At 46.5% G+C, this 26,038-nt stretch overlaps 1 protein-coding gene across 10 annotated transcripts in view; it reads left to right on the top strand.

Annotated features, from left to right (window-relative positions):
• KCTD15 (potassium channel tetramerization domain containing 15) overlaps nucleotides 1–26,038 on the top strand; it is a 73,909-nt gene that overhangs the window by 34,607 nt on the left and 13,264 nt on the right. For all 10 annotated transcript variants that reach the window (XM_070952818.1, XM_070952811.1, XM_070952815.1 and 7 more), the window contains 2 exons: nucleotides 4,519–4,663; nucleotides 20,708–21,013. In XM_070952818.1, coding sequence (XP_070808919.1) covers nucleotides 20,756–21,013 — 258 coding nt within the window. In that variant the 5' untranslated portion in view covers nucleotides 4,519–4,663; nucleotides 20,708–20,755. The remainder of the gene's footprint in view (nucleotides 1–4,518; nucleotides 4,664–20,707; nucleotides 21,014–26,038) is intronic.

Genomic DNA, 26,038 nt, shown 5'->3' with positions numbered 1-26,038 from the left:
GCCCATTTCTTGACCAGATAGGAAAATGCAAAGGGCTTGGGGAGATGGATTTTAACAGAAATGTAATTCCACCAAAGAAAGCCAAAAACTCAGGCTGAGGGAAACAGAATAAGAGTTGGAAGGGACCTTGGAGGTCTTCTAGTCCAACTCCCTGCTCAGGAAACCTGCTGTCCCACTGCTCAGGAAACCTTCTACCATTTCAGACAAATGGCTGTCAATCTCTTCTTAAAAATGTCCAGTGTTGGAGCATTCACAACTTCTGGAGGCAAGTTGTTCCACTGATTAATAGTTCTAACTGTCAGGAAATTTCTCTTTAGTTTTAGGTTGCTTCTCTCCTTGATTATTTCCATCCATTGCTTCTTGTCCTGCCTTCAAATGCTTTGGAGAATAGGTTGACCCCCTCTTCTTTGTGGCAACCACTGAGATTTTGGAACACTACTATCACATCACCCCTAGTCCTTCTTTTCATCAAACTAGACATACCCAGTTCCAGCAACCGTTCTTTATATGTTTTAGCCTCCAGTCCCCTACTCATCTTTGTTGTTCTTCTCTGCACTCTTTCTAGAGTCTCAACATCTTTTTTACATTGTGGCGTCCAAAACCGAAATGTGGTCTTATCAAGGCATTATAAAGTGGTATTAACACTTCATGTGATCTTGATTCTATCAATCTATTAATGAAGCCTAGAACTGTTGGCTTTTTTTGGCAGCTGCAGCACATGGCTGGCTCATATTTAAGTGATTGTCCACTAGGACACCAAGATCCCTCTCACAGTTATTACTATTGAGTCAGGTACCACCTATACTATGTGCATCTGGGTTTTTTTGCCTAAATGTAATACTTTACTTTTTTCACAATTGAATTTCATTTTCTTGGATAGCACCTAATGTTCAAGTCTACCAAGATCCTTCTGTATCTTAAGCCCATCTTCTGGAGTGTTGGCTACTCCTGCCAGTTTGGTGTCATCTGCAAATTTGATGACTTCCCCATCTATCCCCTCATCCAAATTATTGATGAAGATGTTGAAGAGTACTGGACCCAAGACAGAGCCTTGGGGTACCCCACTGCATACTTCCCTCCATGTAGATGCAGTTCCATTGAGGACTACACATTGAGTGCGGTTGGTCAGTCAGTTACGAATCCATCTTTTCATGTAGTAGGTTGTGGTCTACTTTATCAAATGCCTTACTGAAGTACAAGTAAATTATATCCACAGGATTCCTGTGGTCCACTAATTTTGTCACTTTGTCAAAGAATGCAATAAGATTTGTCTGGCATGATCGGTTTTTGACAAACTCATGTTGGCTCATGGTTATGACTTTGTTTGCCTTTAAGTGTTCGCTGATTCATTGCTCGATTATCTTTTTCAGAAACTATAATCAAATCCATCCGCTTCTGGTGATTTGAACTTGTCTAGGGTGGACAGGTGCTCACTTACCATTTTTTAACCTATTTTAATTTATATTCCTAATCTGCTTTTATGGTACTGTTTTTGATAGGTTGAACTGTTTTTTCCTTTCATTTAAAGACAGATGCAAAAAATGAGTTTAGTAGTTCTGCTTTCTTCCTGTTGCTTGTCACCTTCTTGCCACTTTCTCCCATTAATGGACCAATCATTTCCTTGACTTTTTTTTTTCTATGAAAAAGTGGTAAAAGGGAGCACAAAAGAGAAAGAGGTGGAGACCAGCCCTTAGTAGGAAAGAAAAATCTTCCTGCAAGCACCAGTAAACTACATTCATTAATACTACTTGTTCATGTTAGTGTTACTGCATTGCTAAATTAATTTCTTATAAAATTGAGGACAAGCCTTATCACTTTATCCTCCTGCAGATTAATTCTGCTTTGAATCAAGAGGAGCTTAAAGCAGATTCAGTCCAGTAGCAGTCATGGGCTTACAGCTGAGAGGACTTAACCCTTGGTTGCACAAAGCATTTTTGTAAGCCTGGAGGTTCTGAGTCTTGGGGGAGAGGGGGGGCTTTCCCATATTGAAAGCTGCACTGATTTTACACCATGTTGGTTCCATTCCAGAAAATAATGGGTGAGGTCAGGACAAAAATGGAATTCGATTCATCTATATATAAAACCAGCAACATTAAATACGATAAAGTAATGCTCCTCTCTGCCTTAATAAAAGTGTGATTTAGGAACAAGGAAGTCTTCAGGGAGTCTCAGGTGGCCTTGAGTTCAAAGAGAAGGACTCTCTTCTGCTTGCCAAAAAATAAAAAATGAAAGGCAAATGTAAGCAAGCAAGAAGAGGTTTTAGACATGCAAGTATCCCTGGTGAAGATCATCTTCTCGTTAGATTTATTTTGCAGTGAACTGTTCTGAATGCTATCTAGATAATTGCATTGTAAATATTGTCCTGCTAATACTGATCCAGAATAACAGAGCACAGGAGCTGTTCCAAATATCGGAGTTTACTCTTGAGCAATGCTGGGGGCAGATTTTTTTTTTGGGGGGGGGGGGCAGACAAAAAATATTCTTGCAACCAGCTTTGGCTCAAGGCTTTCTTCTCTGATCTCTAGATCATCTGAAAGCTCTCAAAACCCGACAAGGTCCTCATTACTGCACATAACCGGCTCGGTTGCTGCAGGAAAATTCCCTGGTTCTCACAGATAACACCTTCAGCATTGATGGTATCATTGGTATCTTTAAAACATGTTGATGTGTGTTGGCAACCCAACATTAACAGGATTCCCAGGGTGTTCAAAGAAGTGGGCGTGTCCCCCACTGACATAAGCCAGCCCACAGGATGGCTCAAGGATTTGGATCCAGGCAAGTTTTGGCCAAGATGCTGTAGCAGGCAACGGATTGCCACCCAAACCTTCCTGCTTCTTTTGGGAACCCATGGCATAATTAGTGGCTATGGGGCAAAGTAACCAACACACCGAGGCTTACTAAGATGATTTCCTAATTAACTCCAACCCCAGCAATGGGCTGAAACCAGGAGTAGGAGGGAGAGTTGGCCACTGAGCGGGGAAGCAGAGCCTTTCTCTGGCGTTGAGCAGGGAGCGGGGTATTCCGCAATATTAAATATCTCTGTAATTAACCCAGAGGAGAGTACAGATGGAAGGTATATTAATGAAATCTGCGGATGATTACTAAATTAGAAAGAACTGGAAACTCCAGATTAAGGACCGATAGTGGAAAGGAAATTATACATGAAGTGGGAAGACAAGGCAACATCAAAAGGAGGCTTCGATCTGGGCCATCTGGGGAGGAGGGAGGCAGCCGCCTGTCCCCAAACTACCCGTGTTGAGTCAAAAACTGCACCCAGATGCCTGGGGGCCACTCTGCTTCCGGAGAGATGCGGAGAAAGAAGGAGGGAAAGGGGGAAGAAGGGGTGGGAAGAGGCGCTTTCTGCCAGCAAAAAATGTTGGCCATAGGAGACTTTTAAAGATTGGAGATATTTTGCAGCCAGACGACAAGAGAGTGAAATGTGTAGCTTCTTCTGACAAGGAGCCGTTTGGGGTTTTGCTTTTTAAGTAGGCTGTATTTGCGAACACCCCCAGATGGGAAATTGGGCCCCAGAAGAGATTGCATCACACGGTTTCCCCCTCCCAAAAGATGAGACGTGGCTGGAAAATTTTAGAAGGAAGCAATCTCCAAAATGCCTGGTATGGATGCCATGTCTTCAGTTTCATAAACCATGGTTCCTAAGCCGAGAACAGAAGGTGGTTAGGGAAGATTCCCCTTGTGCCCCCTTTTTCCCTGCAGGACTGACTGGCTGCCTGTGATGAGCACAGGACATCTGGCCTGCCCTCATCCTGGACCCCTGTCGTGGTTGTGTTTCTGCTGAGGACTCAGTAGGTTGTGTCAGGGTTCCATGTAACAACCCCAAAGCAATCCAAACTGCGAGGCCTAGAGTTTCCTCAAAGCATAATTTTATTTGGGATGTCATATTGGCACAGCTGGTGAAAGCCCGACTCTGAAGGACCCAGGGTTTTCCCCGCCCAAATCAAAACCTAAAGTTCTTGCCCCCCAGGTCACATATCCATCACGTGGTCCAATCAGGTCGCAGTCCCAACTCTGGCTAGCTTTGGTCCACACCCTTCCAACACCTGGTAGAGCGTCCTTGGCTCCCATGGGGATTTTGGGAGCATCTTCAGGGCTACCAGGTTGTGTGGTTCAAGCAGTGGTTGCGTCCTCCTGAATCAGAGCCACCTGAGCCTATCCTCAGAGCTTTCTTTTGCAGGGAGGGAAAGAAGGGACTGATGCTGGCCTGCTTTCTAGAGTCATCAGGGCTTCTTCTGTTCCTCAGCCAACCAGTCCTGTGACCATCATCGGTTCGTGGTTCTTGTTCATATTTGTGACAATGTGACTTGACTCTTTGGAGTGCATGTGGTTTAGTCTGCAGGACAAACTTACGTTCTGCAGCCTCCTGCCCTAAAAATGAGTCTAGGTGACTTAAGGAAAGCTCTCTGGGACCTTAGAAAGGATGTGCTGCCTTTCTGTTTCTCCCCCAGCCTTCTGCTCCCTTTACCAACTCTTTTCCTTTTCTCCCCTCTGCCTCCCCAGAATAAGCCGCCTCTTTAATGGCACAGAGCCGATTGTCTTGGACAGTTTAAAACAACACTATTTCATTGATCGAGATGGTGAAATATTCAGATACATCTTGAGCTTCTTAAGAACTTCAAAGCTGCTGCTCCCAGAGGATTTTAAGGTAAGACAGGCAAGAAACCTGTAATCTGTTTTTTTCTTATTAATTAATTGATGTTTCTTCCTTCTCTTGTCCTCTCTGTCTGTAGGGAGGGCGAAAAGAGTTTGCCATTTTCAAACTCAATGCAGAGGCTGACACCACGCATGGTTATTATTTGCTTAACCATGGTTTGTTCAATAAACCACAGTTGTCTGGGTTCACACAACATGCTATACCAGGAAACACAGTTTTCCAGACTATGGGATGCATTTTATAGTGGAGAGTTGTGCCATGGGCTCTTTTCCAGAAACAAGATGGAGCCAGGATAAAAACCAGATTAAAATAGAATTAAAGTAATTACTGATAGTTAATTCCAGGTAGTTATGTATGTATTGAATGTAATGTTTCACATTGAAAAGTTATAACAAGGTGCCCACTTTTGTAGCGGTAGTGAATTCTTTGATTTTTCAAGGCAGGGAACCAGGGTCAACCAGGGTCTAAAAGTCAAGATGTTGTCCACAACCACACAGCCCATGGTTTAATTAGTTTTCTTCTGTACTAGAGATGCCCTTGACTGGGATGCCCTACAGCTTGTACTGAGCTGCCTCTGGCTTCAGGTGACATGTGGTTTGGTTTAGTGCAGGAGTGTCAAACTCAAGATCTGGCCTGCAGGCCCACCCTGGAAACAGCAAAGGACCAGCCTGCGGTGCCTCTGCCAGCAAAAACCAAACTCGGGAGGGCCACACGTGGCCTTCCCGGGCTCTGTTTTTGGCTGCAAGGGCCTCCTGCAGCCCTCTGCCAGTGTAAACGGAGCCAAGGAGTGATGTTGAGCTGGCCACGCCCAACACACACACACACACACACACACACACACACACACACACACACACGGTCAAATGCAACCCTGATGTGGCCCTCAATGAAATCGAGTTTGACACCCCTGTTTTAGTGCATTTTGTGGACGTGGTGAGCTTTCTGGACATATACTTTGAAAGGGCTGCTTCCGCATAAGCTTAGGATGGCATTGGGCATTAGAATCATGGTCTTGAAAGGGCTGCAGCAGCAAACATCCCAACAGGAGGCATGGGCAATCTGGAGAGCATTGTGCCTAGTGTCAGGTTCCAGCCAAGTGCTCCTGCAGTTCCGAAAGCTCACACTTGCCATGGACAGGTCTGCTTTGCTCCCTGCTGAAGCGTTCCTGGCCAACCCAGCTCCTTTGACGCTTTCCAATGGATGTGTTTCCCTTGCTGGGGGTGTCCCTTAACCTTGTGCTCTGCTGTGGTTATTGGAACAGGGATGGGAGTAAAACACCCAAATCAGAATAAGGAGTGTGCAGTGCTTGAAACCTTCTCTGGTAAGGACCCACCTCTGAGACAGCCTGCTCAACCAGGCATCCTTCAGATGAATTGGGAAAGCAGCAAGCTGGCTGGCAATCCTTGAAGCTGAAGCCCTGAACTCTCTGGAGGAGGCCAGTGTAGAGAATGTGGATCTAGCAGGGTTTTCCCCAGGGATCAGGCACCTGGACTTGTTTAATCCTTTAGCCAAAGTATTGAGGATCGATAAGAGGATGAGTTGGAAATAGCTATGGGTAGGATAGCGCTGAATGAACTACGGTTATGCGTGACCCTCAGAATTCTGGCCACCCCTGCAGCTGCAGTCACGTCATCTGAGAGCTTCACAACCGGTTCATACTTACCGCAGGTTTCAGCACATTGCAATCACATAATCACCATTGGCAACCTTGCCCCAGAAAGTCAACCCAGAAAGGTTCCTTGCGGAAGCCAGCAGGGAAATTCTCAAGACGCTGAAGTAAATCTCCTCCAGCCCCTCTGCACTGGTACTGCACAGCCCCCCACGCTCACCCTCATGTCTCCCTTGGCATTCTTCTGACCTCTTGCATTCCCCCTCACACCTGACCTGTGCCATACCTCTCAAGCACCCCCTTGTACCCCTTCCCTCATCTGCATGTCTTGCACATCCCTTTGCACCTGATTTGCACCCCACTTCTTATACACCTGACCTATGCTGAGCTGCTCACACATCCCCTTGCATCCTACCCCACATCCATGCACTGCTGCCCCACCCAGCAGCAGCTACTTATCTGCCTGCCTGCCTGCCTGCCTAGGATTTACAACTTCTTGCTTACTTCCCCACTGACAACTTTGGTTGTGGGAAGCTGGCAACAAATTGCCTTGCCTAAGCAAGGGATTCAGTTAACAATAGCAATAGCACTTAACAATTCGACTTAGACTTATATACCGCTTCACAGTGTTTTACAGCCCTCTCTAAGCGGTTTTACAGAGTCAGCATATTGCCCCCAACAATCTGGGTCCTCATTTTACCCACCTCGGAAGGATGGAAGGCTGAGTCAACCTTGAACAGGTCAGGATCAAACTCCTGGCAATGAGCAGAGTCAGTCTGCATTCCAGCCACTGCGCCACTAGAGCTCTTGCAATAGCAACAGGATTGCAGGGATTGCTGTCACTAAGCGATACAGCCACAATTTACTATCACATCACTTAGTGATAGAAATTCTCCAGCATATCGGGAAAGATCACCCAGGAGTGGGTAGTGCTCAGCTTCTCTTCTTGGAGACCGAGTCAAACTTTCTTGGCCACGCCTACTCCTGCCCGGGCGCTCCCCAGTTCGACTCGGTCTTCCACGAGTTGAGACTGAGAATAGAGACTCACCTATTTTTTGATTATTTTCTCGACGTTTTGGACCCTTTGTTTTTCCGAGCGAGGTTCTGCGATCGTTCATGAGCGTTCTGGGGGATCTCCAGTCAACTGGATCCCAGCCGAGGTCCCTGCCGTTCCCGCGATTAGCGGAGGGGGCCTTGCCTGCTAACAGGCAGCCCCTGGCATTAGTCTGCTTCTGCAGAGAGGGTCCCAGTCCGTACCTAGATTCGTCTAGGCACACTGATTGAGGCCAGCGCTTCGGGCGCCTCTCGGGCCTTGGTAGGCGTGCTCATGAAGAGCCAGACTGCCCTACCCGCAGTACGCGGCTGGTGCGCTAGGCACCCTTTCGGCTGAGGCAGGAGTGCTCACTAGGAGCCAGGCTGCATGACTTGCACTGAAGCGGCAGACGCCTTTCGCGCCTTCCTAGCCGCGGTAGGAGAGCTCCAAGCTGGGCTTCCTATCATGCAATAATGTGGCCGGCGTTTCAGGCGCCCTCATCGCCGCAGCGGGAACGCTCCATAAGAGCTTGGTTGCCCGCTTCTCGGTTAGCGGCCAGCGCATTCAGCATTTTCAATGGCCACGGCAGGAGTGCTCATGGCGAGCCGGGCTGCCCGAACTGCGGAGGAAGCGGCTAGCGGTTAGCGCCTTGTAGCCGCGGCAGGAGCGCTCATGAGGAACCAGGCTGCCCTATCTCACGATGGAATGGCGGGCACGCTAGGCGCCTTTACAGCCGCAACAAATGTGCTCATGAAGAGCCAGGGGGCACGATCTCCGGATGCTGGCTGGAACGCTAAGCCTCATTACAGCTACAGCATGAGCTCACATACGAGGCGGACAGCCCAAACTCAGTATGGATTGGATGAAGGTAAGCCCCATTTCAGCTGCGACAGGCACGCTCCTGTAGCACAGGCAACCCAAATCGCGGATTGAGGATTGCCGTTCCAGGCACCATTTCAGCCGGGGCAGGCTCGCCCATATCGATCCAGGCGGCCCAACCTCGGAGGAAAGGGCTGGCTTGATTGGCTCCTTTAGGGCTGAGGCAGGAGAGCCTTTAACGAGCCGGGCTGCACCATCCGCATGTAGAGGCTCGCGCGCTTGGCGCCAATTTTGCCGCGGCTTCAACTGTGAACGGCTGGGGAGATAGGACTCCTCATAGCCATGGCAGGAGAGCCCTTCCGCAACGATGCCTATTGCTGGGGGAACATGAGTCTAGGGCCACTTAGTACTTTCTCTCAATGTCATCTCCCTTCGGCTTGGAGCAGGGAGCATGGGAGCTCTCACGGCCGTGACAGTAGTGCCCTTGGGGGCGGTCTGTCAGTTTCATTCCAACAGAAAGGGTTGCCTCGGTCTCTCTCCCCCGTCGGAAAGTTAACGGGGCTATGGCCTTAGACGGCGACGGGATTCTCCCTCAGCGCCCAATTGCCTCCAATAAATTGGTGGGAGGTGGAACGTCAGCCACACTAAAAGCCCTAGGCCGGTCGGCTTTATGTGTACCAGTTGCATAAGTCAGCAGGACTTCTGTCAGCTTATCTAGCTCCCGATTGGTCACAGTGACAGTGTTCGGGCAGTCCCGCCTTCCGTCTGCTCCAAATGGCGGGTAAATTGCTGCCTCAGACATAGTTTGGTGGCATTGGAGCTGTTTTCCTTTTCCAGCTCCAGACGAGAGGGGGCAGCATTGCTTCTAAATGGCCACTTACGACTGTTGCCTTCAGCATAAGAAGCGAGACTGCTTATCCAAGCAGGTTCAGGCGGTTATCTGTCCTCCTCTGGCCCCATATTTATATATACTTTAACGCGATTCTATTGTTTTGTAACACAGGCTATCCTGCGATCCCCTATCATTATGCTTGTTTCAGGAGGAGGTACGCAAAACCTTCACGTGAGACCTTGGTTTTCTGCTTATGAAGGTTCAGGGCAACATCAGGGTTCCTGTTACCTCTTCAGAGGTCTCTTCTCCTGCCGTTCCAATGGGATTGTACAGCGCTGGAGTGCAGTGGCTTAGGGCCCTCAGATCCCTGGCTGCCCCATTTTCCCCTCTTAAATTGAGACCTGACTTCTCAGATTTCTATGCCTTCGGCTACGAAGAGTATGCCTGGGGGTGGGGATCCTGATTCTGGGAGTCTGAAATTCTCTCCATCTCTAGAGGCATATGTTTACCCGGTTTCCGGGGAACTTTCTTGGAATCACATAAGATTATGCAGACCTCCAGTTTCCCTAGGGACCTCTCTCCTCTTGAGAGGGGCATAATGGTTCACTAGATAAGACATTGACTTCAGATGCTTGCTGACCGGGGGTCAGCATTTCGGGTCCCTAGTGCCCGGGCTACCTGCCGTTAAGTGAGACATCCATTAAATGACATTTTGCCTCATTTTACGACCCTTGTTGCCACGTTTTGTTAAGTGAAATCTGCAGTGGCTGAATATTAACCTGGTTGTTAAGTGATTCGGGCTTCCCTCTTGACTTTGCTTGTCGGAAGGTCACAGAAGGGGGATCCATGTGACTCCCGGGATGTTGCAATTGTCATTTTTTGATCACCTGATCATGGGGATGCTGCAGCAGTCGTACGTGTGAAAATTGGTCATAATTGATATTTTTTTTTCCTTTCTTTTCTTTCAGTGCCGTTGTAATGTGAACGGTCACTAAGCAAGGGCATTTGGATGGTTGCAGACTGGAAGTTAGGGACCTCCCTTGGTGGAAAGGTGTCTCTGTTCCATGCACTTTTGGCGTTGGTCGTGCTGGCCACATGGCTGCGGCGATGTCTTCAGTCACCGCTGGTGATTAAACTTGCCAATGGTGCTAACGCTACCACCTAGAGTTTGGGGGTGTCTCGTACTTAGGTGCGAGGAGGACCTTTACACCGGTTCAGGATCACGTTCTGTGATCCTCTCTTATGTGGAACCTGTCAACCCAGATTTAAGATGTGGCTTCAAGGCCATTCGCCAGACAACCCGTACCGGAGTTGGTTTCCATGGAGGGTGAAGCTAGCCTCGGCTCTTACTCCACCGCTGGGGCCAAGAGTTCTTCCTCGGCCTGAGTTGGACGTTTTCTAGGTTGTGCCTGTCCTCGGTTTTTCTCTGGTAATACACAGCGCCGGATTGGTTTCTTCTGCAAGTCATAGGCAGCTCAGGTATGGATAGTAACACTCTTAGGAATGATCTCAGTGGACACCAAGTGTCCATTTGGTGCTGGTCACACGGGCACACCCATTGGTTGCTGCCCACTCACGCCTTGAGTTGGGGGACCATCTTATGGCCAGTGCAGACGGCCTTTTGAATTCTCCTCAGTGCGGGGCTGTTTTCCCTGGAGTCTGGGCATGTGTCGGTGCGGTCGTTCGTTGTTCAGGTAAGGTCACGTCTGTCATTGGTCTCCTCCTTCGCCTAGTCGGTGGTTCTCCCCTTGGATTGTAGTCGTCTAGGTGTCTTCCTTCCTCAGCCGATCTGGTCACGGCAGGTGGCCTGGACTCTGGCCGACAGCAGCTTCAACATAGGCTTCGATGGCATGCCTGCCTCGGTGGCTCAGTAGTTGAGACACCTAGCTTGTTCTTAGGACGTGTTGGTGGTTTGTCTTCTTCACCCCCCTGGTACAGATTTCCTGCTCTGGCAGGGGATTAGGCTGGATGAAGTCCAGGCGCTTCCCACCTCATTGCCGGCCAATCTCTCCCAACATGACGAGGTGGGGATGTTGGTCCATTCCCTTCTGATCCTTCCTCTCCTCCTCTTTTCCAGGCTGGTGACCTCTCGGGCGCGGCTTTGAGCTCCTCGCTGGATAGGGGTACTTGGGAACCTGCCGAGGCCAGTTGTTTCCATTTCCTGTCGAGAGTGCACTCAGGTGTGGATCTCCAGCATATCTGGGACAAACGCCTTCATCTTTTTACGGGAATAAGGTGGTTCCCTTTGCTTGCCTCACTATGTATGTGGTTACCGTATATTTGACGGTTGGTAGTTGATACCTGATTAGCTCCCGTCGGACTGCCGATTGACAGCAGTCTTCGTCTTCGGTTTCCTCTTCAAGTTGAGTCTTACCTCATTATCTCGGTCAGTCAGTAACCATTCTGGTGCCATGTGAATTGAGTAGACTGCTTTTCTTCGTCGCCATTTTGGTTGTGGCACGAGTTCGGCGGTACGGAATGTCAGTCCTTCCTGGGTACAGGCCTCGTTGGTCTCCTGCCACCATCGCTGTCGGTTCCCTTTGCCTGGTTGGTCTACAGGTCCACATTCCAACCTTCTGTGGCTATCCTCTATTCTTTGTCGACAGGGGTCCCTTTGGGCTCCTTCAGGGACCGCGCCTTGGGGTCCATGCATTACCATCTCCCGGGCAGGGGAACAGCCGCCCATAGTACCCTTTCTGAAGGTGACTGCCAGGTTCATTAGGATCCTCGAGCTGGACACAGGGGGCGGTGTTCCTTCTCTGAGTGATTCTGTTACCCCTCTGCCTGTCCAGGAGGGCTTCTGATTGTTGTTGTTGTTGTCCACCGTGTTGGCTAGACTGTTCATCCCGATGGCCCGCCATTGGTATTTATTATACTCTTTGGACTGGGAAGCGACTACTGCTAGCGTTCAGCCCAATGATCCCTACTGAGGCTCAAGGGCTGGTCACTTTCAAATTGGCGGACGGGCGCATATCCTGTGGCCTTTCAGGGATGTATCCATGTTCCTCAGCCTATCGGGATTGGGTCCCGGTTCATCACCTCTACCGTCTGGAGTATCTTCATCATCCCATACCCTTGGGGGATTTCGGTCATGTTGTGTCCTTGTTCCTTCCAACTATTTCTCTGGGCCGGCTGGTCTTGCCAGCTGGAACTGTGGCCACAATGGGTTGGGGGTTCTTTCCCCATGGGGGATGGCGTTCCGCTCATTTCAGGTCTCCTCGGAAGGAGGAGAGTCAGTGGCCCGGGGTTGTTAGTCCTCGAGGGAAGGGGCCTTGGCTCATCGACAGAATTCCTGTTTCCTGTGCCTCCGGCCTTCTAGATTCCTTTGAGACATAAAGTGGCTAGTGACCCTGCTGTGCCGATTGCTTCTCCGCTGCTGCCCTAGGTCCCGAAGGTTGGTTCGGCGGTTTGGTCTCACTCCTTCCGACATTCCACTGTTATTGTGGTTGTGGGCGGCCTCTCGCTGGCCCAACGTCGGTAGAGAGTAGTAGAGTTCGGACCAGACTGCTTCCCTCCTGTATGACTGACCGGCTTTGGTAAGTCCCACTCCTGGATGATCTTTCCCGATATGCTGGAGAATGGGCGTTGGTCCTACCTGATACGCCACTTCTCAGCATGAGGGGAAGATCATCCAGCCCCACCCTGATTGACCGTCTGGTCCTTAGTCCGGGGGAGGGCCTTCTGTTTTTCTGCAGGTGGTGAGTCTCAACCTTGCTACGCCTTCGTCGAACTGGGGAGCACCCAGGCAGGAGTAGGCGTGGCCAAGAAAGTTTGACTCGGTCTCCAAGAAGAGAAGCTGAGCACTACCCACTCCTGGATGATCTTCCCCTCATGCTGAGAAGTGGCGTATCAGGTAGGACCAACGCCCATTCCCATTGCGATTACTTCCATCAGTCAAGTACCTCTATAGCCATAATACATTTTTATACTTTTATTGTTACTTCAAAAATGCATAGCCATCCTTTAGAGCAAAAGCTTTCCATGAATTACTTAAACCTCTTAAAAAACCACAATCCAAATATTTCAGGTATAATTTCAGTTGTATACAAAATAGTAATACTCCACTGTGATAATTTCTAGCAGAGGCACAGAAAAGTATCTGATCCCAGACATTTAGGGTTTATAACTGGTTGCCTCAACCACATGAAATGTGTTTCAACTGAATTCAAAACAGCTTTTTGAGCTCAAAAGACTTGCAGCGTAGAAGTTGAAGCCTCCTGTTTCAAACAAGGGAATGTTGAAACTTGAAACATTCTGAATTCAAACCATTAGTAGCAAAAAGTAAAGCAGCATAAATAAAATAAATTAAAAGGCTCTATTGCAGCACAGCATATTAAATTATTAACATATGCCAGGATATGAGCCTTTATCACACTTGGGAAATAGAAATCTTTGATGAGGAATCACTGAGCCAAATTATGCCAGAAACTATAAATGTCTTTAGTAATGTGTTTTGGATGGTCAGGAGAAATGTGCTTTTTCGGTTTTGTTTCTAGTTTTGGAGAAATAAGGGGGTGTCGCATCATATCAAAATGGCAGGGAAACGCAGGTGCTGGACTTCTTTTAGCATGAAGCAGCAGGTCTTGAGTGATCAACCTCTCTCTAGGCTTCTCGGCGGTCTTGGGAGGCAATCAACATCAGCTCTACTTTAATGCTCCTTTTGCTATTATGATTTGAGATACCTAAGAAAGAATGTAAGCATCCAAGACACAGTTGTAACAAGGCTTAGTAAGCCTTAGTAAGACCACCCCTAGAGTACTGCATCCAGTTTTGGTCACCACACTATAAAAAAGATGTTGAGACTCTAGAAAAAGTGCAGAGAAGAGCAACTAAGATGATTAGGAGACTGGAGGCTCAAACATATGATGTACAGTTGCAGGAACTGGGCATGGCTAGTCTAATGAAGAGGAGGACCAGGGGAGACAGGAGAGCAGTCTTCCAATACTTGTGGGGCTGCCACGAGAGGAGGGGGTCAACCTGTTTTCCAAAGCACCCGAAGGCCAGACAAGGAAGAATGGATGGGAACTGATCAAGGAGAGATTCAACTTGGAAATAAGGAGGAATTTTCTAAGGACAGTGAGAACCATCAACCCATGGAACAGAAGTTGCCTTCAGAAGTTGTGGGAGCTTCACCACTGGAGACTTTCAAGAAGAGATTGGACTGCCATTTGTCAGAAATGGTGTAGGATCTCCTGCTTGGGCGGGGGGTTGGACTAGATGACCTACAAGGTCCCTTCCAATTCTGTTAATCTGTTAAGACTATGGCAGTTCTTACAGAGGAAAATGAATTGTACGGCTCCTTTTGGAACGTTTCATGCAACTCAGCAGGAGTCGTTGAAACAAATTTCCAAGGATTTGTGGATGCTGTCCCTTTTAAGCAGCACTATGAACAGAATGCAACATCTCAGAAATATTTATGCTGGCTACATGGGCCATCAGTGTATTTGCATCCAACTGCTAGGACTTAAGTGCTTCAGCATTTCCGTTAATCAAAGCAATATTACAAATAGAACCTTTTTAGATTTGAAAATTACAGGACATTGATCGAATTTGGGCTCCTTGGCATTCTCCACCATCTCTTGCCTTCCAGAAAGTCTTCCTTGTTTGCCAAACTGGCTTGGAAAATAGTATTGCCATGTGGACCCTATTATGAGTTTGTTGATTAGCTGGAATACAGCCACACTGGATTCTGTTCAACATGCAGTGATGCAAGATACATTTCTCAAAAACTTGTGCTGGAAGGACCACCATTGCTGTTTCTACCACCAGTTAATCCTGTTCTTCAAAGTTGCCTTACTGGAGTCCATGCTAAGAGCTGTCTGATCTACAAGGGATTCGGTCATTCTTATAGTTAGGAGCTAATTCTTATAGGAGCTTCATCACTGGAAGCTTTCAAGCAGAGACTGGACTGCCATCTGTCAAAAATAGTGTAGGGTCTCTTGCTTGGGAGGGGTTGGACTAGATGACCTACAAGGTCCCTTCCAACTCTATTAATCTAATCTAATCTAATCTAATCTAATCTAATCTAATCTAATCTAATCTAATCTAATCGTGAATGGGGAAGTATCTTCCACTGGAGGTTAAGCCATCTTACTCAACCAAGGGGTTTGTTTCAGAATTCATGATTATTATTAGTATAACTCCTACTTGTGCTTTTGTCAATTGCTCTAGTCATTGTTCGTTTTTTAAATCATTTTTCTCTGCCCTTCTCCTCAATGTTGTGGGAGGGGGTGTCTGACATACACACAAAAGAGAAAGGCTTTCATTGATATAGTTATGGACATCGATTTGATTTTTTTGGCCTCTTACGTGGAATTGGAAATCAGTGGTCAGCTTTTGTGGAGAGAAAGGCTCAGGACAAAGATCCTGAGACCAACTTCTCAGAGGCTCTCCTGAGTTTCAGAGAAGGAGCTTCATGGGCCTTAAGGCAAAGCTTCTCCGTGGAGACAAACAAGGTCCAGAGCTCCGTTCAGTGCATGGAGTTGGCGGAAGAGCTCTTATAGCTTTGCCAGGCAGCCCAATGCCAGGGCCATTTTCCAGTAAGGTGTCTGAAAAGGGTTCGTTCTTTGGCCACTTCTTTGGGGTGATATGGTGATTGGACCTCTCGGCAATGCAGTCTATGGGGTCTTCAGCATTTAAAAGCTCCCAAATTCTCACCACAAAGTTACCAGACTGTAAAATCTGTCTAAATCTGAATTACCTGGTTGGAGGAAGGAACAAGAAGGAATGAAGAAGATAACTTCCAAGGATGAAGAACAGAGAAGCCAAACTGTTCCTTCAAGTTTTGGAGAGGATGTCTTGTGAGCTTATCCAAGCCCAGGTCAAGGCTAGTTTCTGGGACTGCTTTGCTTTAGATCAGGGGTGTCAAAAGTCAAGGCCTGGAGGCTGGATCTGGCCCACGGGGTGCTTAGATCTGGCCTGCGGGGCTGCCCTGGAAACAGCAAAAGACTGGCCCATGGTGCATCTGCCAGTGAAATCGGAGCTTGGGAGGGCCCCGCGCGGCATTCCCAGACTCCATTTTCGGCCATGATGGCCTCTTGCAGCCCTCTGCCAGTGAAACTGGAGGCCATCATGGCTGAAAACGGAGCTCATGAGCCTGTTTTGCTGGCAGAGTGCTCGGGCCGCCACAGGTACCCCCCGCCCCCCCCCCCCGGCGGACATGAGTGATATCAAGCTGGTCATGCCCACCCTGGCCCCCTGAGATCAAACACAACCCTGATGCGGCCCTCAATGAAATCGAGTTTGACACCTCTGCTTTAGAGGGATTTATAAACTGATCCAGTCAATGGGAAGGAATGAACAAAAGAAAATGCTATCTATAAAACAAATGTGCTGGTTTTGTTTTATCTTTGCTATGAGATAGAACAATGCAAAATATAAAGGGAGGTGTCAATCCTCGCACCTCTTATTCCAGGAGTTTTTCCACCAGTTCTAGCAGGGCTGATTTTGGATGTGGGCTCTTAAGAGTCCTGCCTGCGTGGAGGGCTGTTTTCAGACTAAGCAAGTGCTGAGCAATGAAGACAGTCATACCTCTTATGTTCCTAACTAGCAGTTCTCTATTATCACATCTGGCTGAAGTGTGTTTACAGTGCATATTAACTACTGTTCCAGTTGCTAATAAGGCAAGGCTCAAAGTACTCTCTACCTTAGCTACATCCTTCACTTAACTCCACAGCACGTAGCAGCAAACAACAGAAGGACTTTGAGTTAGCAATTACGGCTTTTTATAGAAGTCACAGGCACATGGAAGCTGTCTTTGCAATTGTGAGAAGGCTTCCTCAAGAGCAGGCCGTAGGAGGAGTGGGGGACCCATTGGAGTCATGTGGGTTGCTGGGATCTTCAGAGCTTCTCTTTCCACCCCTTGCGCCCTCATGCAGCTCCGAGAGCTGAAATTAGGCCTAGCCAGCCTTCCCCAACCTCTGGGGCTTTGTCTGTGCTAGCTTGAGAGAAGTAGTCCAGACATAGCTGAGAGCTTGGAGGAGATGGTGGTGGCAACAGTGAGACTTGTTAGATTCAGTGTTTTGATCATTTAAGACTTGAACGAGGTCATTAATTGTTATTAATATTGCTGGAGAATAAACGTTCTCTCTTGCCTTGCGGGATTCCTCCAGTAGGCCAGAGCTTGTATTTTAGCCATTTCCCCTGGGCAATGAATGCCAGAGGGGCTTGGCTTGTTTTCCAGCACCTTGAAAAAACCTTGTCAGCACTTTTTCATTTGGACTCCCCATTTCCTGCCCTGAGTCATCTGAATAAAAATGGGAGTAAAGCCTCCTTCTAGCAGATAAGCAAGATCAGATTGGCAGCTTCCCGGGTGCAGCCAGCAGCCAGCCTGAGAAGGCAATTCTGCTTCTGCCTTGAAAGTGTTTCGTGGGTGTTCCCTTGCACGGCTTCCTCTTGAGCAAGAGAGTGAAATTGCACTGAAGGATGGGATGCTCAGGAAGCAGCGTTGCTTTCCAAGCTGCATACGAGACATTGAGCATGTGGTCTCAGAAGAGCCACCCCTTGGAGAGGTAGGACTTCTGAAGACTCAAGAGAGAGACCAGACTCAGAAGAAGCAGGGAGTTCTTGGGGAGAAGGAGAAGGGGGGGAGGAGAGAGAGAAAGAAGAATATGCTTATATTAAAAATGTCCTTTTCAGAAAACTGCATAGATGAGAAGGAATTTAGCTGCTTTCTTTCTTGTTTTGTTTGTCTCTCCATCCCTTTGATAATCTTCTCAACATCCTGTATAGGCAACAATCTTTGGAAGCTGTATTAAAGGAAGCAGGGAAAGAATGATTGAAAATATTTCACCCTTAAACACCCCTAACCCCTAAGCAGGGCTAACCTGCTGTTGTTGCCCCTCACTTCAGCCTCCCTCTGCAGGTACATCATGATGGTGCCTTTCCATAAATCAGACATTTGGACTGTTCAGATGCTCTGAAATTGAATGATTCGCAGTCCACTTCTGTTAGGGAAGGAAGAGGTGGCTCCATGGCTGGGATTGGACTTCTATGGCCTACAGCTTAAAATGCATGGGAGATTGCAAGGAAATTGCAGTCCAGGAGTCAGGAGACCAATAGGAGCACATAAGGCATGGGTCAAAGAAGAAATATCCAAAATTAGGATAGTTGGAAGGTGGAGGTTTGTTCTCCAAGTTTGTGGGTTGGTTTCTGAACGTTTTGTTACCAGGCTAGGTAACATCTTCAGCAGAATTTAGGGAAGTGCCCGGAGAGTGTCTAGTTGCAGAAGGCAACCAGCCAAGTCTTGGGCTGCAGATTTCTGATGTTTTGCTCTGAACATTTAGTGCTGTGTAGGCACAACATCTTCATCTCTTCCTTCTTGAGGACTTTTTAAAGATGCTTCTAAGCAGGGGAGTTAGACAAAGCAATTTCCCCCTTTCCAATATTTGTGGCCTGAACTGAAGTAAGTCTTCTTGATTCATCTTGATTCTCCAAGACACCCATTGGAGGTTTCTGGGGACCAGGGAAGAAACCTTTGAAGGAGGTTTTCCTTGTTGGATGGAGATGTCATTTTCTTGCCAGGGATGTTAGGATCAGTTGGACCTTTCTTGTGGGAGAACTGCTCTGCTACAGCCTAATCAGGGCCACAGGCTCCCTCATCTCTCTCATTCCACAATTAACCAGTGGAACAACTGGCCTCCAGAAATTGTTGATGCTCCATCACTGGAGGATTTTAAGAAGAGACTAGACAGTGACTTGTCTGAAATGGTATAGGTTCTCTACTTGAACAGGGGGATGGACTAGAAGACCTCCAAGGTTCTGTTCTATTCTATTCTATTCTATTCTATTCTATTCTATTCTATTCTATTCTATTCTATTCTATTCTATTCTCTGCCCATCTTAAGGTAGGCTTTATGCTGTATTTCTAACGGCCCTCAAATGCTTGCAGAAAGTGTTTGAATGAATTCTTAAACCTTGGCTGCTTGTAAGTCTACAAACAGGATGCCTTCATTTTTCTGTATTGTTTTGTTTGCTATGTGTAAATCTGGCAGGTTTTCTGAAAAATGATCTCTGAACAGTCCCCTTCTTAAGAGAGGTAGGGTACCACAGAGTTGCTTTGGGGAAGAGGATGGTACTAAAGGAGGGGAAAACATCTCCAACTTGAGCGATGGTCACTCGATGCAGGAAAATGTGTGTACCTGCTTGGTTAAACTTGAGTTTTGCTTTGTAAAACTTTTTTGTAAAAAAATTTATGTACAGCTCTTTTTATGTACAGCCTCACTTTTTTTATACTTTTATTCCAAAGTAAGTCGCACTGTATTCAGTGCAATAGGGTTTCAGATTCAGATTGAGTAGCCAATAAAAATTTCCTATTTGATTGCAAGGAGTGTTCATCAATGACAACATGGATTCAGTGGCTCGTACTAGTGGAAGACTTTTAGGTAAGTAGGGATGATCATGAATTAGACTGCCATTTAGCCTACGGAGTTCTTTCCCGGTTACATTTTTAGAGAATGAGATGCAACTGTTGAAATAGTGATAATTAGGAAAAGTACACTAAGACAGGGCTCCCCAAAACTACTGGGCCACTGCCTGTTCGAAACCGGGCCTCATGAGCAATGGACAAATGTTCGTATGCAAAGCTCTATTCATGCGAGTGGCGGGCCCTTGCCCTCGCACGCAGATCTCCACTTGGGCGAAGGAGTTTGTGCGCAAAGTTCCATCCATGAGCACTCTCTGCTCATTCGCCCTCCGTTCACATGAGTGCAAATGCCATCCGCTTGTGTGCAAAGCTCCATTTGGGGGAGTGTCCACTCACATGCACACACACACCTCTGCCAGGCTACCAAGGTGGCAAGGTTGGGGACTGTTGCCCTAGGAGATCAGTTCTGGCAAAGACTCTGTTTGAGCTGTGGTGGCGCAGTGGTTAGAATGCGGTACTGCAGGCTACTTTTGCTGCCTGCCGGCTGCCTGCAATTTGGCAATTCAAATCTCACAAGGCTCAAGGTTGACTCAGCCTTCCATCTTTCCAAGGTGGGTAAAATGAGGAGCCAGATTGTTGGGGGCAACATGCAGGCTCTGTAAACCGCTTAGAGAGGGCTGTGAAGCAGTATATAAGTCTAAGTGCTCTTGCTGTTGCTGTTTCTGCTATTGTGCCACATGGCTTCAGTTTATTTTTATTTTATTTGATTTTATTTGATTTGATTTATACGCCCTGAGTCTTCTCCGGAGATTCAGGGCGGCTTACAATGCATTAAGCAATAGCCTTCATCCTTTTGTATATTTTTACAAAGTCAGCTTATTGCCCCCACAATCTGGGTCCTCAATTTACTTACCTTAGAAAAGATGGAAGACTGAGTCAACCTTGAGCCTGGCGAGATTCAAACCTGCAGTAATTGCAGGCATCTGGTCTTAATAACAGGGTGCCTTAGACCACTGTACTACCAAGGCTCTTATTATCTTATTGTATGGTTCTTATATGCACAAGTGGAACAAAAGGCAGGCAGGCAGGCAAATACACTGCAATCACAACACCTTGGCAAGGTCAGAGTGAGCATCCACACAAGCTGGCAGGACTGGGTAAGCCCCCTCCAGGGCAGGACTTTGGCCACATCGTTGTGGCTGCCATCTTGACTTTTTGACTCCCACCCCCTCCCCCGCCCACCAAGCAAAAGGAAATAATGGACTTTTTGGCATCCGTGGAATATTAACCTTTTTTTTTAAGAAAAAGTCTCTGTTTGCAGGGGTCAGGGGAACAATCCATCGCTGTTTCTAGCTTCTCCCTCTCCCTTCCTTCAAAAGGACTTCAGTCTTTTATATGAAGAAGCCAAGTATTACCAGCTGCAGCCGATGATCAAAGAACTGGAGCGATGGAAGCAGGAGAAAGAGCAACAGAAACATTTCCAGCCCTGTGACTGCTTGGTGGTGAGGGTGACTCCGGATCTCGGTGAGCGGATCGCATTGAGCGGGGAGAAGGCGCTGATTGAGGAGATTTTTCCAGAGACGGGGGATGTGATGTGCAACTCGGTGAATGCTGGCTGGAACCAGGACCCCACCCACGTCATCCGCTTTCCCTTGAACGGGTACTGCCGGCTGAATTCGGTGCAGGTAATTCTGCCCTTCCACCTCCTTTTTTGTTGGCGGAAGAATCCTCTCTGCTTTCGTGTCTCTCCATCTAGTGCACGGCAATGTGGTTTATGGCAGGGGTGTCAAATCCGGCCCGCAGGGTGCTTAGATCTGGCCCGCGGGCCCGCCCTGGAAACAGCCTGCGGTGCCTCTGCCAGTGAAAACGGAACTCCGGAGGATCACGCGCAGCCCTCCCGGGCTCTGTTTTCAACCGTGACGGCCTCCTGCATCCCTCTGCCAGTGAAAATGGAGCTAGGGAGGGCCCTCCCGGGCTCTGTTTTCACTGGCAGAGGGATGCAGGAGGCCATCACAGCCGAAAACAGAGCCTCGTTGAGTGATCTCGAGCTGGCCACGCCCCCACCCACCCACCCAGCTCCTGAAGGTCAGACACAACCCTGATGTGGCCCTCAATGAAATCGAGTTCAACACCCCTGGTTTATGGTGAGCTCATGCACTGTTCAAAGTATTCCCCCCCCTTCCTCTCTCTTCTTCTTTCCCCTCCCAAGTTCAAGCAGGAGAAAAAAAATAGATTTAGATTTTGTATATGTTAGCACCACGCTGATCTCATAATGGTGTTAGCCTGACAAATGCTAATTTTTTTTCATCATCGCATACCCTGCAGTCCTCTTTTTCCTTCTACGTTGCCCCTAGGAAGGAGGGGAAGAAAAAAAACCCTATCAAACTACAGTACGTACAAAAGGAGAAAAGGAAAGGAAAGGGGGAGAGAAATGTTTTGCATGCCACTTTGTAGAAAATGCAACAATGTTTAAATGCATAATTTATGTCCCGCTCATAATTAAATGATAGAGCCTGCAGGATGGACTTTAAAAAATGATCTCTGCACTTTTTCCCCAAAAAAAGATGTACTGTAAAAATTGCCCAGAGTATTTAAAATAAAATGTGTTCCACTTTATACTCAAAGGCTTTTGTAGGGATTGATTGAGAGTTTTTTTTCCTTCCATCCTTTTTTAAAGTTTTAAAATTAGGTCTTGAAACAAAGGCAGGCTGATCAGCAGGTGCAGGAAGAGGCAACCCAGGGTCCATGTGTCCTTTGGCGTCTTCTTTGGAAGAGTTCTCCCACCAGGGCTACTCGCCCCCAGGAGGGGGGACCGCTCAGCAGGCTTTGATAGAGCCTCATTAATTAGGGAAGCCCAAAAAACAAGGGCCTTCTTGCAGGAGATCTTCCTTAGGTGCCATGCAGGGGGGAGTTCGTTTCTGGCCAAAGATTTGGGCTGGTGGGAGCCAAGGAAGCCCCCCAGGACCATGGTTATTGTTGTTCTCTTGAGTGGCCAGTCCTGAAGAAGAGAAGGAGCAGCCTCGGAAGTCACCGCTGGTCTTTTTAGTGATGCTGGTGGCTGAGGATGAAGTGGGAGATGAATTCCTACCCAATTTAATCCTTGAAACCCCAGTGGAATTTCTCCCCACCGTTTTTAAATCAGTTTATTTATTAATGAAATGTATTACATGCTTGACTTCACTGTCATGATCGCAGAATGGAATAGATGTAGGAATAAAAGTTATAAAATTACAACAGACTATAAAACAGCAAGAATGGATTAAAATTATAAAACAACAGTGATCTTAAGATACAAGAAATAGAAGAATAGTTTGACTCTGTATTAGAATTTCTAGCAAGCCAAATCCCTCTGTGGCTCACTGGGAAATGGCTTTAGAAGCCACCCAAGATCCAAGTGCAAAAATGCCTCCTTCCAGGAATGAGAGAAGAAAATAGAGCTTTGGTTTATTTTTACCTCTAGAATTGTATATTCAGTGAGGGAAAACTATTGATTGAGCAGCTGAACATAGATCTATGTTCATTCGTTAACTCCCTCGTTACCTCCCGCCTGGATTATTGTAAGGCTCTCTACATGGGGCTCCCTTTGAGGAGCACCCGGAGGCTCCAACTTGCGCCAGTGCGGCCACGCGGGTGGTTATGGGAGCAACATGGCGCTCCCGTGTGACACCTCTCCTGCGCGAGCTGCACTGGCTCCCGGTGGTCTTCCGGGTGTGCTTCAAGGTTTTGGTTACCATCTTTAGAGCACTCCATGGCTTAGGACCTGGCTACTTACGGGACCGCCTACTACCACAAACAGCCTCCCACCAGCTGGTACGCTCTCATAGAGAGGGGCTCCTCCAGGTGCCGTCAGCCAAACAATGTCGACTGGCGGCCCCTAGGGGGAGAGCCTTCTCTGTGGGGGCACCTACTATCTGGAACGAGCTCCCCCCGGAGATACGGAGGATCCCGGATCTGCGCACTTTCCACCGTGCTTTGAAGACACTCCTATTCCAGCAGGCCGGCCTGGCCTGATTTTTTCCCCTTCTTTTAAATTTTTAAACTCAAATTTTAATTCGTTTTAAATTATTGGGAGTTTTAAATTGTCTTGGGCAAAAATTATTTAATTGGGTTTTAATCATGTCTTAACTTTTGTATTTATGTGTTTTATTTCGTGCCTGTTCACCGCCCTGAGTCCTTCGGGAGTAGGGCGGTATACAAATTTAATAAAATGAAAAAAAAAATTCATAAATCTAAAGATTATGCTTCCAAAATTCAGCAACTTCTAAAGTTTCTAGCTTGATGCCTTAATAGAAAAGAATAGAATAGAATTCTTTATTGGCCAAGTGGACACACAAGGAATTTGTCTTTGGTGCATATGCTCTCAGTGTACATAAAAAGACAAGATACATTCGTCAAGAATCATAAGGTACAACACTTAATGATAGTCATAGGGTACAAATAAGCTATCAAATCATACTAGGAAACAATATCAGTATAAATCGTAAGGATACAAGCAACAAAGTTACAGTCATGCAGTCATAAGTGGGAGGAGATGGGTGATGGGAACTATGAGAAGATTAATAGTCATAGTAATGCAGACTTAGTGAACAGTTTGACAGTGTTGAGGGAATTATTTGTTTAGCAGAGTGATGGCATTTGGGAAAAACTGTTCTTGTGTCTAGTTGTTTTGGTGTGCAGAGCTCTATAACACCGTTATATCACTAACCAATTGCAGCTTATGATAATGAAGACAAACCAGGAGTTAGAGAACCCCCCCAAAAAATAAAACAAATCGATTTTTTAACTTTAGGGCCATGAGATCAGGTGGTATAATGATCCATGATGACTACGTCAAGCTTAGGACAGCTTAGGACCTGGGTACTTACGAGATCGCTACCGATAGCCTCCCACCGGCCAGTACGTTCCCACAGAGAGGGACTCCTCGGGGTGCCGTCGGTCAAACTATGTCGACTGGCGACTCCCAGGGGGAGATCCTTCTCTGTGGGGGCACCTGCTCTCTGGAACGAATTGTCCCGGGATTTACGGATGATCCCTGACCTACGCACCTTTCATCGTGCCCTCAAGACGCTCTTGTTTCAACAAGCTGGGCTGGCCTGAATACCAAGATCAATTTTAAATTATATGGGTTGTCTTTGTCTTAATTGAAATGGGCCAAATTATTTAATTCCTTTTAAACTGTTTTAAATTTTATATGTCTTCGTTTTTAATTTTGGCTGTGCACCACCCTGAGTTCTTCGGGAGAAGGGCGGTATAAAAATTAAATAAATAAATAAATAAATAAATAAACCCTCCAAATACAGAAAAATTGCCAAAACCAGCTACTTTAAAACAACTAAAAAGGAAGTGAATTAAAAGCACAATTTTTGTATTATAACAGCCATGCTTTTCCCATCAGGAACAGTTGAGTTAACTACAGCAGAACTGTGGTCTATAGCAGCAATGCAAACACATAGAGTTAAGAACTGTGGAAGCAGCTAAATTACTTTTAATTAAGCTTAATTATTCCCAATTTCACCTTTAATCTACCCACTCCTTCACCCAAAATCCCATTCCTGTAATTCAGCCATTTTGCTGCCCAATCTGAATCATATCATTTGGGGCCATTTTTTAAAAAGGAGTCCTAGGAGCAGGTGGCTTCCAGGAGTCTCCTACCTTCTTTCCTATTCTTATTTTTGAAAAATAATACAAAAAAACTATGACTCCACAAATGAGCAATTTTGCCAGCAAATGTCAGTGGCCAATCATGGGGGACAACTGCATTTAGGGAGTAACAATCAGAGTACAGCCTCCCATCCCTGAAATCATGCTGTCAGCTCTTGAAAAAGTGCTTTCATTGGCAGTAATGAAACTCAGGAGTGTTTTCCCATGTGAAAATCCCAAGCCAGGTTCAGCAAGGAAAATAAAGGCTTCCCTTTTTTTCCAGTTCTACCCACACTGATGGGATGGAGGCCAGTATGGTATAATAATTGATCTTGGATTGCAAAGGTCTGAGCCAGATTTCTTGTTAAACTGTGTTGTCTTGACAGTGGAGCAACCAGAGAGAAACCCCAAATCATATTTGCACCTAAATATGTTACAACTTCGACATGAAGGTTTGACATTCAAACCTTCTTGAGTATCTGCCAAGGTGTCCAATAAAGCATTTGATGAGTTAATTTTATCTGGAGATAATAAGAAATATATTTAGCAATATTTAAAGTGCAAAAGCATCAAGTTGCTAAATTCTTCATTTCAGATTTTTGCAAATTATTGGATGTCTGTTCATTTCACCTGCAAATTTATAATCTTTCACAATGCTTTTCAGCACGACAAGAAATTAAGAGGTTTCAGAAGTTGCTAATGTGTTAGATCTAAATTGAAAACGTTTCAGTTGAATTCACTGCCATTCTGGTCTGAATCATATAATTTATTGTGTGTGTACGTAAATAGATACATATTTGCCTCAAATTTTTAAATTAAGATTAGTCCAAAGTAATTTCTTAATGTGCACAAATGTAAGTTGCAGCCTGTCATGCTGGAATTGTGCCTCTGCACAAATATATCTTCATGCGAATAATTATTCTAGGATATTTGGTAAGAAAATTCCATTTTTATAAATGTCTAGAGATGTGTTAGATCCAACTATATAATGGGTTTATTTCAGTTAATTCAATATCCTGATAATTTCTTAAACTGTTGTACAATATCTACAACATGAAGTAAATAATCTT

This window comes from Pituophis catenifer, unplaced genomic scaffold (genome assembly GCF_029215685.1).
Source record: "Pituophis catenifer annectens isolate HBS135680 unplaced genomic scaffold, rPitCat1.0.hap2 SCAF_13, whole genome shotgun sequence".
Classification (NCBI taxonomy): domain Eukaryota; kingdom Metazoa; phylum Chordata; class Lepidosauria; order Squamata; family Colubridae; genus Pituophis; species Pituophis catenifer.
Note: the sequence above shows the minus strand (reverse complement) of the source record. Positions and strands in the feature narration are given on the sequence as shown.